This window comes from Melospiza melodia, chromosome 9 (genome assembly GCF_035770615.1).
Source record: "Melospiza melodia melodia isolate bMelMel2 chromosome 9, bMelMel2.pri, whole genome shotgun sequence".
NCBI classification, from domain to species: Eukaryota; Metazoa; Chordata; class Aves; order Passeriformes; family Passerellidae; genus Melospiza; species Melospiza melodia.
The window spans coordinates 25,416,354-25,436,594 of NC_086202.1; the positions used below are offsets into that span (position 1 = coordinate 25,416,354).

Consider the following 20,241-nt stretch of genomic DNA (forward strand, 5'->3'; position numbering starts at 1 on the left):
GGCAGAACTGCAGACATCTCATCTGCCACCACAGACATCTCAGTTATCAGGAGAGCTGAGGTTACCAAATAACGAGTTACAATGCTCTTGGAGGAAGCTTTCACACAGTGCTCAGTGAACCAGTTTGGAATATTAATAATCCTGCTTGCAGCTCCTATGAAAAAAACATGTTGTAAAAGAGGGAGATGAAAGGGGGGAAACAGACTTTTTTTTCAGAATATGTAGTACTGAACACCGTGGAAAGACACACCATTAAAAAATGACCACAGTTGGCCTCTATCTTGGTTTCAGGATGTCAAATTCCTAAATCTATATTTAGGCAGCCTGCAAATTGTTGCTTTTCCTCCTATAGTGCCGAATACCCAGCAATTTCCATTAACTTCCCCTAAAACTGTGCAAAGTCACCATCAGGATCTCACATAATGCTAACCCAGGTCTCCCATCAGCAATCAAATTTCGTGTGGAACTGAAATTTTTCAGCCAGGGCCAAATCAGGTATCACCAATAACCCTCAGTTTTACACATCTGTAGTTGCTTGCATACACTTCATTTCCCTTTTCCTCCCTTAACATGCTGGACTGCTGCAACTGAGTCTTACACAAAAATATCCCAAAACACACCAGAGAAAAAGCAAGCAAGGCATGTAAATATGTTAGAAAAAATGAGTAAGGAACACTGAGAGGAAAATAAATCTTATTTCAATGAAATCAGAGTATGAAAGGATTTTTCATGAGAGTCTGAAGGAGATGAGCTGAGATAGCCAGCCAAGTATGTGGGCAAGATAGTGCTTATTGTGATAAATGTTGTTTATGTGCACTCCAGCAGGAAGTAAACTGAGATTGCTTTTTCTTCACTTAAGTCCTAGAAGCGGAGCTCTTGAACAATTGCTGATCTTAAAGTATTGAGATTAATAGGGTTAATTTTTCCCTCTTATAAAAAGACAAACACCCCTTTGCCCTGATATTCATGAAGCCACTAAGGAAGGAATAGAGATCCAGAACCCATCTAAGGATTGAAATAATGAGCTTTTTGGCAGTAACTTACAGTGAACTACTTTATCTTATATTACACCAATAGCAGGTTTTATATGATTCTGAAATAATGCATGTATATCATAAATGATGTACACAAGTGATCATAAGTTTATTAACAGTTTAAGCAGATAGCTTAAAATTAACTTCTATTTGTTTTTTTTCTGTATACATTAGAATGGGGAATCTAATTTATTATTTCAAAGTTGTTTTTTTTTCAGGTGTTAATCTCTAGTTTTCCAATGAAACATATTAAAATTGGCATTAAATTTCAGTTCTTAATAAGAACTACAAAATGCTTAATCTGGTGTTAACATAATCTTAACCTTGACCTTCTTACAGAATCTGCCTTTTTTCATTATTGATTCCTTTGTTTCTTTCCTGGCTCTCCTGTGGATCGAGAAAGTCATTCTGATTAAATGGCTGTAATATCTCATATTTGCACTTCCAGGGGCTGTTTGATCTTAGCTGTGTAGTGCAGATGTATCTCCATTTAAAACAAACTGCAACTGGCGGCATGACTGCTCTACATAAATCTGAGTGCATTTAGATTTCTGTTAAAAATGTCCAATAAACTTTTGGCTCCATCATAAAAGAGAGCTGGGGTGTCATTCTTTCCAGTCGTCTTCTTTTGGGGCCAATATTAGGAAAATGAGTTTTTCAGGGCTTATTTTAATAACTGAAATTCGTTTCTTTATGTCTCTGTAGATACCTGGGCCTTTCTGTCCCTGGTTTGATGTAACTTTACTATTAGATAATAGCAAAATGTTTTATGTAAAGAACATGACTGAACTTTATTTCCAATGGTTATAGAGAATAGTTTAGTACTTGCTGGTGCACTGCATATGTTGTTGTTTCCTGTACAGCTTTTTAAATAGATGTTTGCCTTTATATTTCTCACCTGAAGGCAAAAGAGTAGTTGAGGGGAAAAAAAATATCAGAAATCAAATCAAGCCGAACATATCTTTCAATGTGGAAAAGCCAAAGCATAGAGCTTCTTTGGAAAGAATGTATTTTAGAGGTTTCCTGTGCCAAAATTGAATTTAAGCAAATGTGTAGGCCATTGCCACAGAAATGCTGTTCAGCAGGAGGATTATGACTGTCACTTGATTCCTTGGTTGAGGTTCACATGGCTTTGGCTTTAGCCTCAGATGATACTGAGTTTTAAGGACTTTTTACCTTCTTGTAGTTGCAAGAATTATGCTGAATTATCTGTACAAATATGACTTTTGCTGCCAGTGCTGTGATACTGGGAACTCAGTTCCTGGTAGAGTGCGCAATAAAGTTGCCTTGCTGTGTGCTCTGGAAAACTCATAGCAGACAAAAAAATAGTCCTCAGTGCCTTGCAACTCCCAAGCATTTGGTAATCCAGTCTGTCCTAGAAAATACAGCCAAATGTGTAAGTACTCTGTGTATTCCCTAGAATGGCTTTTTACAGGTTGCTAGTAGAAATTAAAGTCTATAAGATAAGAGAATTTTTTAAAAGTAATTAAAAAAAAGGCAAGAATAAACTGGAATTTAATCTGAATTTATAATGTAAGTGAAGGTTTCTCCAGCTGGGCTTACTGTCCTGCTGCTGCTTGTTTACTTTATGTTTTGTCAGGTTGGTATTATATTTATTACTATGCTACCCTGAGGTTTCTATTTATTTTTTTTTCTTCCTTCTTTTTTCCAAAACCTTCCACAAGAAACTGGAATACACATTGCTTTATTTACATAGGTTAAGCCTCCTTGAAACTGTTGAATTTCCTCTTGAAAAGCATAATTTACTTATAGTCATTTTAAAAATTATAATTGTTAAAATAGTTTCAAATTTGAATCTCTAAAATGTTTGTGGTTGATGTCCATATGGCATTAGGAAGGCTAATTAATTGGTTATTCTAATAACCTGAAGGTGGTTCAGTAAATTTCTTGCTAATGCATTTTCTAAATGCTACCATGTTTATATGTTTCACTGAGTTATTATAAAATGACTTGTTCCCCTGACATAGCCTTTTGAGAAGTGGTAGCTCACTGATCTTCTCGAGAGGGAAAGGTTAAATTAATGACTGATTCAGTCAGTCTTTCACCCTTCATTAGCACTGAATTAATTTATTAAAGAAATTAAAGATCATCTTGAGTGGTTTAATGTGTAAATTTCATTTTAAACGCACATAGGTCCTCATCTATTTACAGAATAATGATTAATGGCGAAGTTTGAGAAATATGTACCCTTCACAAATGGCTGATCATGCTAAATTGCAAGACCTTCCCTCTAACCCTGCTCTGTGGTAAAAGCTAAAAACATGCACAGGTTGATAAACTTGGTTTTAACAAGGAGGAGCTCTATTTAGAGTAAACACTTGCTGTGTTAGTAATGTGTAACCAGGCTTTGGTAATTACCATAGCATTTCAGTGTTTCAGAAGGTGGCAGTGATAAACCTAGAAATTACTATGGTTTTACTTGCAAAGACTGGAGAATAAAGAGTTCTCAGCTGCTTCCATAATAAATGCGGAAAGAGTTCTTTCCATACTGAATATTTTTTTAAAAAATCTACTCATGTATTTGAATAAATACATGCAATCTTGGACTGTGGTTTTATAAATGGGATGAGATCAAACAGTGGGGCAAGAGGTCTTGAAGGCATTTCTTAGGTTTCCTTAAATGATACTGGTGACTCACCGGGTCATCCTTCTTTTGAATCAGTTTTGAACCAATGTTTCATAAAGTACTAGTGGGAAGTGAGTGTGGGAAGTGCTCTTTCAGATGAGACCATATGTGCCCATGAAAGTTTCCCCCGTTCTCTCTTCAGGAGTAAGATTTGGAGCTTTGGATTTTTGTTTTGCCTTGGTTCACTTCACTCCACCTACTGCAGCTAAAAATGAATCCCGTAATCTTAATTATGGTAGCCGTTCCTTTTTTTTTTTTTTTTTTGGAAAAATGAACAAACCCAAAGTCTTGATCAGTGGGTTTTTTTCATGTGATGTCCAATTTTTCATGTGATATCCAGTTATATCCTTAATAGGTTTGCAGTGCTGTAAAATGAAACTGGAATCCATAGTTCAATCTAAAAAAATGTTATATTTAAGAACTGCAAATGTTCATGTTTCTTCAACAAAAGACTGTTGATGTCTTTTATTATTATTCTTAAATAAATTCAGGCATTGCAGTAGCCTTTCTTATGTTGGGCTATGTAAAGTTTTTTTTGTTAGTTTTTTTCAGTAGGTTTTTTTGCCTTTATTGGATGGGGAGTTTTTGATAGAAAGATGTTTCTTCATGTATAATTTATAATTTAGTGTCTGAGGGATAACACAAAGAACATGCTGATTATTCAATATATTTTTTATGGGCTCAAATATGCATATATCATTCCCCTATGCCATCTGAATACACAAAACCACTGTGTGCAATGGGGCACTTAGCAGGTAAAAATTCAGCAGCTCTGCATAGCAGTTGGTTCTGTGGGACACCATCTGGCAGCTGCAAGCTGGTTTTATCTCCAGATAACCTCCCTGTTACTTCACTAACACCATCCAGTGTCTCACAGCTGAAATACTTCTTGTGGCCCATTTATTGGCAGCACAAAGAATGCATGCAGTTTCATTAAGAACGTTCCTGCTAAAAGTATTCTGGGATATTTCATTTAGTAGCACAATCATGGAAGTGACCAAATATGTTAGCCTTCCTATTGAAATAATTCATATTATTGCTGGGATTAAGTAAAAGGTGCTAAAAAGATGAGGCCTTTGGTATGATTTCTACAGTCAAAATATAGACACTCCAAAAGTAAGCAGGGAGATTTTGGAAGAAGACTTGGAAGGAGCAATGAAACATTCAGAAAACCTGAAAATTTTTAGGTATATTTTAGGATTAGATATTGGTTTTGTGCTGCTCCATCTGCTTTCATATTAGAGAAACTGAGATGAGACAGGGACGAAAAAAATCTTTAAACTTTTTTGTTATTTTCAGTTCATGTTCTCAAATAAATTTGTATATTATTTTCTATGACCATTTGTGTACAAAAGAACCAAACCAGCAGAGATCATTTCCTATATTGTGGGGAGGAATCTTATCAATATCTTCTTCGCTTCAGATTCAATGCACATACCTGTTCACTAAATCCGGCAGGGGAAATGGGACTTGGAGGAAATTGGGAATGTTGTGACTGGGAGTAAAGGGGACATGGGATATTTGGGGTACAGTGGAGAGAGAAATGAAACTCTCTCACGGAAAATCAGGTTGTACATGACCTGCAGCAGCCACTGACCCAAAGCCCTTTGTCTGTGGGTGCCAGTCTGGTTTGCAGGCTCAGGTCTCCAGCTCTGAGCAGCCCCTGGCTGGGTTCTCCACCTGCGTGTGGTCACACAAACACAAGGAAAGGTGGTCAGTGCTCACATGCTGTGCTTATTCAAAACTTTGAAGAAGGTTTTTCTCCTGTTAATGTGGCTGTGTGTCAGCATGGCAGGTGTCTTTCAGCAGGTACTAAGCTGATAAATATCCCCCCAAAGTTGAGCTTTGGACTTCCTGCTGAAGTTCAGTGTAAAATCTCAATGTCAGTGAACTGATTTCACTTTAATTCAGACTGCAGTGTTTCAGCACACAGTGCTCTAGGGTGCAGTGTCCTCTCTGTGCCTGCAAAGGGCCTGAGCCAGAGACTCATTTAATCACAGCACTGTGCATCTCTAGATGCTTTTGGAATCCTATGGAATCCCACCAGACTCATGGACAAACATGGGGTTTTGCTGATGGCCATCAACTTCTAGACAGAAATTTGGAGAATTTGGATCACTGTCAGAAATCTGACCTAGGCCTTTTCTTTCATTCTTTATCTAACCTATGAAAATGTAAGTAATTATGTGCTCATGGGGTTCTATCAGGAATATCTGCATCACTGTGATTTAAATTGATTTCACTATCAGATCAATGAAACATTTGTGTAGTTTCCTAGCTACTGTTGTGTATTAATAGTCCTGTGATGCTGAAAAGAATTTGTGAAGTTTCTCACAAATGCAGTGCATTGTTCAGTAAGGAATAGGGGAAGTAAACAGAAGCAGGGAGTCTGGACATGTTACATCTTTGAATTGTATACCATTCTTTGCCTAATATGCATTTTTTTATGCGACCTTAATTGCAATGAAATGTTTGTAACAAATATTTAATCAGGATTCAATGATTAAATAGGCAAATTTAATTTTGCTCTCGTTATTTTTTTCCTAGGTAATCAATGCAGATGTGATTTAATGACAAAGTCTAATTGAGTACTTTCATTTTGTGAAAAGAAAATTAAAAGGAGAAAATACACTTTTTAAATTAGAAGTAATGATGGAGTCACAGGACAATTCCTGGGGATTAATGACTAGCTGAGAAAGCTGAAGGCTCAGGGTTTAGCTGTGGGCTGTTAACCTCAGGTGGCCATTAATTCTTCAAGTAATGCTCCATGCCCTGATCATTATTACAACTGAGTAGGGCTGGAGTAGCAAGTTTCAGCAATTAAACCATCAGCAATATATTTAAGTGCATATTATTCTCTCCCACTTGGACATTCTGACACAAAACACAGAATGAATCAAACTATTGATGGTATCCAGTCAAACCCTTGGTGTTTTTCTTAATTTGCCTGATCTGTCATTGAGGACATGCCACACTGTGTGCCTGCGCTTGGCAAGCCACACACTGCTGTCCCAGTAGCTGTGCTGAACACATATTAAATATTCAGCTGGATGTTCCTGCCCCCAGGGAGCCTCAGAGCTTACATGGATTCTTGTTCTCTCTCTTCTCAACAGTGATGCAGATGTCATCACCTTGAGTGGCATCAAAATCATAGTGTAGGTAGCACCCTCTTGTCTTCACCATTCTATGTGCTAATTTCCCCATCTTTCTGCAATAAAGTTGTAGCTAAACCTTATTTTCCTCATTTCTTTGAGGCTGTTGTATGGCCCCATTAGTCAAAGGATAAGCAATGCAGAATTCCCTACTAGCCAGAATTTGCTGCTGAAAACAGTGTAAGAGCTTGTACCAACATATGGGGTGGAGTTTTTTCATGCAGGGAATTCTGATCTATCCAGCCAGAGCTTTTCTCAGTTCTATAAAGAGTCAAAAGATCTCATGCTATTGCTTTCAATATGAGATCTACATAATTACCTGAGAACAACACATTTAGGCTGAATTTGCCTCTACCTAAGCAATGCATTTATACATATTATGTACTACTTGGTGCACACACAGAGAGTCTACAAATACCCCCAGGTCTTGGCAAAGCATGCAGGTTTTTCTAAAGGCACTCACTAAGTGGTTCAGGAACAACTGTTGAAATGCTTCAGAATTCCACTACTAAAACATTTCAGTCTGTGAGTCAAGGGCAGATTAACAGACAAAAGCAGCTAATCCAAAAATCAGCAGTTTGTGCCTGAGTGGAACAAACAGACTAATGAAGCACACAGAGCTGGATAGGTCACAAAGAGATCTTAATAACACCTCTGCAAAGAGGTAGTGAGCCAGTCACAGCAAGCCACCTTCCAGAGTGACTTCAGGTGAGACAAGGACCAAAGATAACTACCAGCACTCCCCAGTTAACAAAGTCATTATCAGAGGGTCGTTGTGAGCATGGATAGCCTAAACAGCACAGGTAGGGAGCCCAAGCATTTTGGTGTCATCTGCTGGTTTGAAGTGCAGCCTGGATGAGAATGCATGGCCTGCAGAGCAGGCACGTCAGTGTTGAGGTGTGTTATGTTCCTTGTTGTGACGGTGTTCACAGGGGTCTCAGGTTGAGGGAAGAGATGAGGATTTGACTCCATCTTCAGAAGGCTTGATTTATTATTTTATGATATATATTACATTAAAACTATACTAAAAGAATAGAAGAAAGGATTTCCTCAGAAGGCCAGTTAAGAATAGAATAGGAAAGAATGATAACAAAGTCTTCTGTCCCGGACACTGTGTCCAAGCCAGCTGGGCTGTGATTGCCCATTAATTACAAACAACCAATATGGGCCAATCAAAGATGCACCTGTTGCATTCCACAGCAGCAGATAATCAATGTTTACATTTTGTTACTGAGGCCTCTCAGCTTCTCAGGAGGAAAAATCCCAAGGAAAGGATTTTTCATAAAAGATGTCTGCGACACCTTGTTTCACATAACTTTGAGGTTTAACTTATTAGTTCCATTTACATTGATGCAAATGTAAGTGAAATTATGAATTATTCCCAAATTAATGTAAAACAATAAAAACTCTATGGCAGCTTTGATTATTTGATTATAGCAGTTAAATGTTGACAGGATAATGCATTCACCAATAATTCCACCAAATAATACATCTTTTATTGCAGTTCTCTACTTGTCAAGATAAATCTCTCTATTTTGAAACTGTCTCTACTGAAACATCCATTTGTGGTTGTGTTCCCCCACAGCTGCTGCATGAAGAAATAAATCATGTGCTTGCACATTATGCCAGTCCATCAGCGTGTTGGTAAACCACTTCATACACAACATAAACATTAATGGCACAAAGTTAGAGTTATGGCTGCTGCTATCCCCTCTGCCTGCATCACCCAGCACTGCTCTCTGTCACTCATTGGAACTTAGAATTTCTATTTTTAAGCTTCTTCCTGAAAGGGTGTTTCATGGAGTTTTTCTCCTTCTGATATAGTCCAGCACAGCCATTAGTGGGAAAATATCAGCTGCACTTTAATGATTCCTGTAGAGATCCCAGCTTATTTGGCTCGGGGAGAAGGAAAAGAATTCCCTGTATCTGAGTCTGTGACAAAAAAAGTGTGGTTAAAAATGAAAAATAAGCCTAAACCTGCTTGTGATCCATCTATTTCACTGCTATTTTTATAGATTTTTCTCTCACACCCTCATTTGATCTTGTTCATAGGGGTGGCATAGCACAGTATGAGCAGCAGGTCTGAGAATAAATGACAGGAGATCCAATACCTCATTGCTGCATTGGAGTTCAAGTAAAGTACTGCTCTCACATATCTCATGCAAAAATTTCAAAAATTAGTTTACTCAAAGCATATAAAAGCAAGCAGTAGACCCTACAAAGACTTGATTAAATAATAGCTTACAAATTAGGGAAGTAACTTCAACAAGGGAGGGTGAGTAACTGAGTGGCCCCTCAAGCCTGACACACTGACAAGTCACTTGTATTTTCTGTGCATTAGTTTTGTTTCTAGAACAATTGGTCTTGACTATATTTAATTAATTAACTAAGTTGAGCAGAGATGACTTTGTAATAATTGATGCAAATTCTCTACTTTTCATTTTCTTTTATCCCTCTCTTACAGAATAAGGATCAGGTATGGAAAGGAGAAGGCAAAGGAATCCAAGTGCTACGAGCTCCTAACAGTGTTTCCAGATGCAGCTGGGAGAGATGTATTCACCTCGACTGGTTTTGACTCAACAAAAAAGTGAGTTGCATAGCCAATGAATATACTTGTGTCCTGGAATCATCTGTTAACACTTGTGAATGCCAGCCTGTAAGATTAGAATCTGACTTTAGGCTATTGTTCATTGTTGAGACTGAAGAGATGTGTTTTCCTGCTCAGATAATGGACCCAAGCAGGAATGATTACCAAGTCTTGGGGGAGATGTTATCTAAGCTCAGTTTACATCCTTGTGCAGATAGGTGGAGTGTAAGGCTTATCTCTTACGGAGCTTCAAGGAACAACAGAGGAACTCTGCTTTCTCTGTTTCACCTGCTGGGAATGGAAGAACTGACATTATGTTTGGTTTTTCAAAATGTAGAAAGTAGTTCCCAATAGCAGTTTTTCCTTCTCAGAGGCAGCTCTGCCTTCTCTGTTCCCTTCCATAACCTGTACTAGGATTCTTCTGTGCCCTATACAAAATGATTCATTTAGATTTGGGAGTTAAAACTGAGTTCTGTATCATGATATAAGGCTACAGTTAATGTTTTTGCTCATATTTTGTTATCTTTTTGTTTCATCATTGTAGAGCTTCTAAATGAACAGAAATCTTCACTAGGAAATCAAAGTGACCTATAGGATGTTTTTACATGATTAATTTTTAGCACTTCAAAGATGATGATATAGAGCAGATTACTTTGGGGAATTTGTTATATGTTGAAGCTCTGGAGTGTGACCATTCAGGTTAACTAATGTCCTTCCAGTAGGAGACTATCTCAGATCACAGGGAGAGATGCAGAACACAATCCTCCTTCTCCTCTTCCTTTATCTGTCACCTTTATCTTCATTAAAATATAGATTAAAATTCTTATCCTCATCCTTTATCTCCATTACGCTGCTGTCACTTGAAGAAAATATGTTTCCCCTAGTTGGTTTCTATGGGTGTTATTGTGCTTTTCTGGCGTAGAGCAGTACACAAAACTCGCAGCTTTCAGCTTTTCATCCAGACAGTTATTTGAAAAATACTGTGATAGTTTATTCACAGAAACAAGATTCTTTTCTGTTTTGCTTCTTTTACTTCTACAATATAGCAGTATTTTTTTCTTGGACCACTGCTCTCTTATCAAGAAATTACAGTTATATAAAATATTATGTCATCCACTTAGCTTTTTTTTATTATTTGTGATTTCTTAACAAACAAGCCTTTTTTTCTGACACTACATGTGGAATGTGCTTTATATTGTGTTTCAACCAGCAGTTTAAACATGCCTCTTGACTGCTAAAGCATGAATGGCAGTCTCACTAGCCCATCTGTTTAAAGTATTTTTGAAGTGCTACAGCACAAGCCATAATATTTATGAAATTTCATTTTCGTTTGGATAGTGACAACATTTTTAACTTTAACTCTTATTTTGTTTCTGGTATTATTGCCATTAAAAAAATACTTCAGAAAGGAAAACATATGGGAGCCTAATTCTGCAGACAAGGGTGGAGCTATACATTGAGTAAGCAAACATTTGTAGTTTTCTTCCTTTTCTGTTTTCCTGAAGAAAATAACATATGCCCAAAAAGTTTGGGAGCAATTTTCACACCTTGGAAAGCACAAGGTGCCTGGCTGTGTTGTCAGAGTTGAGAGTAAACCAAGCAGCTCCAGCAGCATGCACAGAACAGAACCATGTCAGAGAGCCTGAAGCTGGGCTTGCTGGTAGCAGTCATTCCCTTCAAATCCATCTCTTGGCTGTGCCAGGTGAGATTGTTAAAAATCAAACTTACCAGCATAAGGAATATTTTACTGAGCCACATATTCATAAGGTAAAACCAGGTTATTCCAGCTCTCACACCATGAATCTAAGCATCATGCAACCAAACCTGTCCTTAAATAAATTGAGCCGAATATGGTTAAAAGTACAGTACTCAGTAGGTTATTTAGCTCTCGGTAATTTTCCTTTTTCTATCATCATACTCTCTCTAATATGCTTTCAGATTCTTCTCTACAAAAAGTATGATTAATTTCTAAGCATGTTTTCCTCAGCTTGCCTGTCATGCTGCAGTTTATGCATACGTGAATGCAGCAATGAATGTGAGCTGTTTGTATATTTATCTGGCTGTATCCACCCCATTAGTCTCCCCAATGGCTGAGCAGTGCTTCCTTCTCTGCCTGCTGTGCTGACCTCTCGTCGGTGGGCCCACAGTGGGAAATATTCTCCTGTTCTCAATAATGTAATTTACAGCCTTTAAGCCAACATGATGGCGTTATTCGCTAGAGTCAAGTTATTTATGTTCAGATGTAATTTTGCCGCATAACATCCCTGGAGGTATTTAAAACACTTGTAGGTGTATCACTGAAGGGCATGGTTTAGTGGTGGGCTTGGAAGTTTTGGACTCAAGGATCTTAGAAGTCTTTTCCAACTGAAATGACTTTGTGGTTCTAAGGGGCAATCTTAGGTCTAACAAAATGGAAACACAGAATCCCTGCTGTCCAACAGCAGGATGAGTGTGCAAGTATGACCAAAACTGTCAGTTTTGAACATTCATAATTCAGGAATTAATGCCTAATCCATTCAAGTTCAGGTGTGTTTTGTATCTGGAAGATAAACTGAAGGCAAGATAGGAACATAGTTTTGAAACCAAAAGTGTTTTCAGAATTTTTAAATTCAGCATACTAAAATTAAAATTACTCTGCTTTAAATCAATATAAAGCTATCTGAAGATGTTCTGGGAAGTATAAAATTTATATATAAATATGCCTTCCAATTTGGCTTAAGTCCAAATGAACACTCAGCACAAAGCATTATTACAAACAGTAATATGGTCACTTTCTATCATTACTGTGCATCTTTTTCCTTTGTAGCTTGTTAGTTCTCAGCATGATGGAATGATTTTCCCTGCAGTTTCAACAGATTGAATAAATTTTAGTTACATTTCAGCTGTTTGTATGCCAAATTAGAAGTATGATTGTGAAGCAAATGCAGAAAGTTCTGTGATTCTCTTCTGTCTTAGGAGGTAAAATACACTCAGTGGACAAATAGCAGTTTTTCTGTGCAGTGAATAGATAACTATTTTTCAATTGCAACACTGATTTTTTTTTTCTAGTTTGCTATTATCATTTAGCTGTGTGCTGTGTTTCACTTGCTAGTATAATTCTCTGTGCATTAGTCCCATAGACCAGGTGATAGGTACATGGAATACTAAGTTATTATAATATATGAAATTTGTTTAATTTGCATAAAGACTGGGAATTTGTTTGTTCATTTGTTTTTTTTTTCCTTAAGCTAATATTCAAATCTCCTTATAAATTCAAATCTCTACTCTTATATAATGGATACCAGACTTATCACACCACTCTTTAGAGATAACCATGTCATCCATGTATTAAAAAAGTGACAACTGATTCTGATTCTTCCTCTTCGTCTTACTTTAACTCCCTTTAAGTTGGATTATAAACAGAATATGGACTTTCCTATATCCTCTGTGTGTATCTTATTACGGTCTTGTGGTCCTGTGGTGCCTGCAGGCAGTAATGCATGTAAATAAAATTCAGAGCTGCTTTGCAGAGGAGCTGCAATGAGAAGCCCTATCTGGTGTTTTACAAAGGTATGGGATTGTTTGGGTGTGGGGCATCTTTTTCCAGAGAGGAAAGCAACTGCTCCAGAGCAAATCACAGGAAGCACAACACATCACACACAGCGGCAGTGACAGTGACAAACGCCCCCCGCGCCAGTGGCCTCTGTTCAGGGCAGACCCGTTCCAGCCCTCATTCCACTCCCACTGCGCTCCTGTAAGGAATGTTCAAAGCCAGATTTAGGTGATTAATGTCAACATAACTGGCCGAAGTTTCCCATAGTTCAAATCCTGTCAGGGCTATGTCATGCATCATCTTTTAGGTATGAATAGCAGGGAATTAAAAGGTGAGAGCTGTGCATGCTCTCCAACACCAACTGCTTTGCCAGCAGAAGCAATTCTCTACTGAAATGAGGAGCTGTTTTTATTTTTAAAAAGTCATGCCATGTTTTTGGGATTTGGAATTCACAATGTTATTTTTTTAACTTTGAGTAAAAATAATATGGTAATCATTTTCCTCCAATATAGGAAGAGGATGACAGCTCTTAACCCTCAACTTATTCTTTTTCCTAAGTGAGGGCCACCATTTTTCAGCATGTTATGCTCTCAAGTTAAAACAGTGCTTCACAGTAGTTATCAGTCAGTAACTTTCAATACGGAATGATCTTTTAAAGTGTGTCAAGTTTGACTTGGTCACTTTGGAAAAGTATCGCTGTTGGTGAATGTTAAAAAAAATCTGTAGTTAACTTGAACAATTTCAGATGTAAATTACCAATCTGATGTAGGGAAGTCCAGCAGGGGATGTATTCCATGTTTAGTATCTTAAACATGAGTCACTGTAGATGGTGCTGGTCTTTCCTGGGGAGGCTAAAATGTAAGTTTGCTTATTGCAACAGTTAACTGGGCCTTGGAGGTCAGACTTAGCTAATTCTCCCAGTCTGCTTAAGCTATTTCAAGGTGTTGTCCTAGAGTGACTATACCAGGAGAGGTAATAAAGCTACCTGGCAGTTTTACAGAGAATTTTAAACATGATAAGTATGGATTTCTTTCTGACCACAGTGCTGTATAGAAAGCATGCTTCTTACCTCCATTTAAAATGGGTTGAAAAAGATAAAATGCTATCAAATGAAAGATGATTCCATGTGGAAAATACAGCTACAATACCTACCAACAGCAGTAAAAAACTGTCTTAGAAGTGTTTTAGGAATTTCAGAAATATTAGCTGCTGAAGGAGTCTGTAAAAGAACATGGGATTGTAGATAGAGCAATCATTCATCATTTAACATCTGAACCATTTCTTGATGGCTAAACAGAAATACATATCAGAGAAGTCAAATACTATTTTCCCATTATTATATATGATTTATTAATTCCAGATATTATACAAATGTAAGATTAATCTAAAAGGAAGCAGTGTTTCTCAAAATAGCACTTATAGGTTTATAATAATATTTTAAATTACTTTGCAGTAATTATGCTTTTTTTTCAATATGTTTACAGTATCCACACTCAGAACCACCCTTTTGGAAATACCAGGATTTGCTCGTAATGTAACTAGCATATGAATAGTTGGAACCTTGTCTATACTTCACTGTCTATTTGCATTTCTGCTGCAGAATAAAAAAAAAACATACATTCTGCTAGCAAAGGCAGACAAATGTGTAACATTGAAAGTCAGAAGAAACTGGCTTTAAAATCTTTTGGTTCCATCTGTACTAAGTTTATTCAAAGTTTAAACTGAAAGGTCCATGATGTATATTTGCAATGCCTGCAGAAAGAGGTGGTGCTGATGGTAGAAAAGGAATGAGGTTCCCCTGAGCGGGTTCCAGCTGTTTTGTCTGTTCATGGTAACGGTGAGAGCCAGAGGAGCCTTTGGCACCTTGGAGCTGCTGAGCTCCTCCCAGCAGAGCCTGCTCTCAGCAGGAACAAGCACTCCAGGGCCTCCTGAGGTCACAGCCAACGTGAATCCTCCTCACTCGTGTTTGCAACCAAGTTGGTAGCAAAATGAAGAGGTTCTGGGACAGAAACATTTGTACCGGCTGGTGAGATTTGTATCCCTAAGTGTCCTAAGAGGGTTTTTTGGTATTCTTTATAAATTTCAAGCTCACTCAGATAACCACCTTTGGCATGTAGAAAGTAATTTATGTAGTTATTCAGGAGACAGCTTCGACCTTGTGGTTTGTTCATATTGTGCAAAAGAGCAGAAGCAGTAATTGTCAAGCCAGTGGCATAAACCCATTTGAAGAAAAGGTGACTGAAGTGTTTATGAGGATTTATGATGAAGCATTATGTAATCTAGTCATAAGAAGCTTTCATTTTCTAGCTAGGGGAACATATTTGGAGCACATGCATCCTGACTCGGCCTTAGTCCCTGCTTTCCCTGCTTTTGAGCAAGGTATGTGCTGTAAAGAAGGACAGCAGTGGTAGGATTTGCATAATATTAAATGTGCTTTTCTGATAGAGAAACTTTGGCTTATTTTAAAAATTATTTTGATATCCATGTGTAATTATTTCAAAGCATACCACTGAAATTATTGAGATTTGTTACTGTCACTAGATCTGAATAGAGAGCATCTCTGATGTGATATGTAACATCACACTTTTGGATATAAAAATATCAGCAAAATTTCCAGCTTTGCACCCACTGCATGAGTACATTTGTGTTCACATACATGGACATGGAAATTTCTTTTCTTTTTTAATTGGAAGGAATCTGGTGCTGTGAAGGCACCAGAGTAGGAGTCAGGGCTTTCCTTCTTGCACCACAGATTTTCTCTTCAGACCTAGACAAGTCATTTGATTCCCACCACTGCAGTTTTCCATCTGAAATTGAAAATGTTGCTTTTCTGTTTCAAATGGTAGTTTAACAAAATGTGTATTGATCTTGTTTGAGGTATTAAGATGTAATGTTGATATGTGATTATAAATTAGTGCATGAATTCTTATTGAAATTGTAGTTTTGTGTGTAGATTACTTAATAATTACTTTAACAACAAAAAATAAACAACCCACAAAACCTCCTCATCTTAAGCCTAAAAGTATTCATGATTTGGCCCCAGAAAACAAAGTCAGGAAAACAACTAGCCCTAAATCTGTTTAAAGCAGATGAATTTCAGGAAATAGATCTCGATACTTCTAGTTTAGAATGAAAGAATCAGTAAAAAGCAGCTGTCATCACCTTAACACTGAGCTGAAGATTCTCAAGTAGTGCTTGCCCTGTAAATCAGAGAGACAATACTTAGCCTGTTACCTGCATTATTAATGCAAATAATATTTATGTTATTGCTTGCATCATTAATAGTGTATTACTTGTATTACGGGCAGCAGAACTTCCAGCTCTCTTTGTGACTCAAGCTGGACAGAGCTATTTAAAGAAGCCCAAGAATTAGTGGTGCCAATAAACTTGTTGTCTTATATCCTGACTTAAAGGTTTATGAACTTACCTAAGTTCTGGTGGCTTTTAAGGATTCTTCTCCAGCATTGCTCTATTTGTTGGTCTAGCAGAAGTTTGTAAGTGAGACTTGTAGGCAAATTGCTTAGCAATTTGCTTAAGCCATGGTTTTTCTATTGCTCTCCTGCTGTGCTTGAAATTCACCCATTTATGTTTAAGTGTGACAGTATGAAATAAGCAGAAATAACCACTAGGTTTTTTATCTCTAGGACAGATTTGTCAGCCTTTCATCAAGCAAGACTTGCATTGTCCTCAGCAGGATTTCTGTGTGTTGAAGGACTGCTGCATTTAGTGCTTTGAGTTTTTAAATATTGTATTCTTTGTGCCTGGGTATTGACAAATGCACTCCTCTAACACCATATTTATTCTCTATTGAAAGTAGAAGCTTGCTTTGCCTCCTTCTACTTGATTCTTGTTGATGTGAGACAAATTTACATGGGTGATTGCTCCCTTAGCATGCTTATCTATCATCATAACTCTGAGATATCCCTCCCAGTGCAAACCAGAGCAGAAGGGATCACCCAAATTCTGCTGTTTATTTAAAGGACTCATTAACCTTCAAAATCTGATTTATTATTTTCACATCCGTGTTCTCCCACATATTTGTAATGTATTTATATAAATTGTTCCAATGAAGCAGGTAACTTTACAGTAGTTCTAATGCCTCATTTTTCTGAGTGTCTGAATCTTGTTGCTGCTATACCAAGCCTGCTGAATTTCTGCAAACAAATTTTGTATGCAACCAAAGCATAAAGGACTCTATGCTCAATTATGTTAAATGGTTGCAACATTTTTATGAATGAATCTCATGGGAGACTGGGAACCATTTGTGTGACATATTTCTTCCCCTATTTTCTTAATTTCTTTTTTTTGGAAGGAAAGACTTTTCTCCCCTGAATATTCTGTTCTATAAGAAGGTTCAGGGCTTTGAGTCAAGTCATATGAGCTCATGGATTCTTAGGGAAAAAGAGCATAAGACAAAACTTTTGGGTTGTGCACTGGCTTGGGGGATTTTGGTTTTTTTATTCCTCCTTGCATACCCAACATATCCCTCAAACAGCAGCATCCTGTTGGAGGTGTCTGGTGTGATACAGGTTCTGTCCTGTGCAGTGTTGTCAGGTGGGCCACAGCATGTTTAAAATTTCCACGTTGAGTAAATTTCTTCATGCTCTTGATGTTAATTTCTTCTTCCCTCTCTTCACATGGTAAGTAGGTATACAAGCAAAAACAAATACAGCAAAGTCAGTAGAATGTCCTTGGAAATTTTTTAAAAATATATAGAATTCCCAGAAGTCTTACTGGTGAGAGTTTGAAAGGAATTTTAACTCCAACTCCCATCTGAGACTTTAAAAAATATCCATGCTGTATTTAACAATTGTAATAATTCTTAAATCACATGATCCTCCCACATTTCCTGAAGGCAATCAGCATTCAACAAACAGACGAAAACATGGTACAACTTCACATATAATGATATTGTCATTAAAAGCTGATCCTGTCAGCATCTGCTTGGCATCCTCTTCAAAAGTAGTCTCGAAGATTAAAGCACTGAGTTGATTAGTAACTAGAGAAGATGGCCCAAAACCAGTTTTTTGTGGCAGCTTTGAGCTTTCTTGGTCTTTTTCCTTCCATGACAAAGTGAAAACAAGACTTTCTAAATGTTTCCATATACCTGAATATAATTGATTGAAAAAGATTTTCAGCTTAGGTCTCCTCTGTGTAACAACTGAAAAGAGAGTGAACCCTGGACCAGTTAAATGGATGTTGCTTAATGGTCCTCTTCTGTCTGGCTTAAAAGCATTATTCACTTGAAAAACCTTTAATTAAACCACTTTGGACAACTCTTAAAGGCCATGGTTTTAGAATCTATTTTAAAAAGTAATTTTTATTGGCATTTATACAATATGTGAGAAGAAGAATTGTCCTCTAAAAGAAGAGCCCAGCTTAATGATAATGGTAGACAAGATTCCAAATGGAGAGACTTGTAAGACCAGAGCTGTCCCTGCTAAAGGTATCTCTTCTAGGTCTTCAAAAATACACAGAGAAATGTTAGACCCTTATGAATTGAATTTACACAAGCCAGTGCACGACCCAAAAGTTTAGTCTTATGCTGTTTTTCCCAAAGAATTCATGAGCTCATATGACTTGACTCAAAGCCCTGAACCCTCTTATAGAACAGAATATTCAGGGGAGGAAAGTCTTTCCTTCCAAAAACAGAACCATATATTTTAGGATGAAGTTGCGATATGTCAGTGGTTGGAATATTTTCATTTCCTATGAGGTCAAACTCTTTCATTTGCTTCATGAGGCTTTCTGGTTCTCTCACATTCTAAAATAGTGCCCAAATTTCCATAATATACAGTAATCCAGGCAGCATATTTTCAATATTCCCCAGTGAAGTAGTTGGCTATGTATGGACTGGCTCCACCTGCAACCCAGAGGTTTGCATAGATTACAGGACCATAAAATCTGGCCTTAATTTCACCTTCTCCATCTTTCAGCGTATGCAACTGTTGGACAACACAGGGAGAAAAGATGTAATTGCCATGAGTTTACTGTGTTTTGGGTGGTGTGAAAGAGAGAGATCAGATTTTGAAATCATCTTTCTAAACATATTTTCTGTATTCTCATTTGATTGGGGTTTAATCTCTCTGATTATATGAAGGTGTGTTCTTATAAATATGACAGTTCATCATATGTACCAGCAGAGAATATAGCTGCTGATATATTCTCTGATATAACCTTTGCAACAGATTACAACATTGGCAATTGCTGATCTGATTTTGAAAGTCATTCAAAGACAGTTAGTTACCTTTTCTGGAGTGCTTCATGTGAGAATCTTTGGTTCCCATTTTAGCAAGGACATCCAAGAATTTCCTGGTGGCAGCTGGCTCAGTCCATTTCCATCTTTCTCTCTACACTCTGGGGTTAAGGAGCCTTCAGAGCTTTTATTAATCTCAGAGCAGAGAGTATCAGTGAAGAGCTGTCAGGATGAGTGACAGACACGAACTCAACTTTTAAATGCACAGTCAAATCAAATATATGTTATCCAGAAGGAGACGCAGGAACAGAATCTCAGACATCTCATTTGGATTAAATCTCTATCATTCATTTAATGTATATTAACTTGAAATGATGGATGTAATTTCCTGTAAGTAGAGTTGTAATTTCAGACTGATTAGGAGCAGAAGGAACACTTTTAGAATAAGACTGAACTTGAGAACCTTACATCTCATTTGCATTTAACAGGTACATTGAATCCCTCCTTCTGACCAGAATCAGAGCTAGTGGTGCATCAGTTCTTAAGTGTTACTTGTTGATTTGCTGCTAGGTGAAAGCAGATATTTTCCTGTAATTGTTAAAACAAATACTTATATTTAAAATAATTAACTACTATCATAGAATAGGATAAATTTATAGAACTGCTTTAATTATATTTTTCTCCAAAACCACATTTGGTTATAAAGATCCAATATTGGATTGAAAAATCTCTACAAAAATGCACTTGACTTTTCAAGACTATGTCCTCTGTCTTTGGTTTTATGATTGCAGGAAACCCAGATTTTGCATGAGATTCCATCGTGGATTGAGAACCTTTAACAATGTGTAGTGGTCATTTAACACTATCACAAGTGATGAAAAATATGTTTCATCCTGGTTTTGAAAGGTTTCAAGGGAATATGTGGTCAAAAATACTGTAATTAATTATATCAATCCCATATCTGTAGTTTAGAGAAAAAATTACATTTACTGGTAAATGAATATAATTTATTGGAAATTTCAATTAAGGTAAAGCAGCAGATAAAATATGATTAGACTTTATTATTAAGGAATTCAAATTGAAGATCATCTAG

At 37.1% G+C, this 20,241-nt stretch overlaps 1 protein-coding gene across 1 annotated transcript in view; it reads left to right on the plus strand.

Moving 5' to 3' along the window:
* The window catches only part of NRG3 (neuregulin 3), a 455,991-nt gene that overhangs the window by 62,494 nt on the left and 373,256 nt on the right, over positions 1–20,241 (plus strand). Inside the window, exon 2 of the mRNA XM_063163929.1 lies at positions 9,298–9,420. Coding sequence (XP_063019999.1) covers positions 9,369–9,420 — 52 coding nt within the window. The 5' untranslated portion in view covers positions 9,298–9,368. The remainder of the gene's footprint in view (positions 1–9,297; positions 9,421–20,241) is intronic.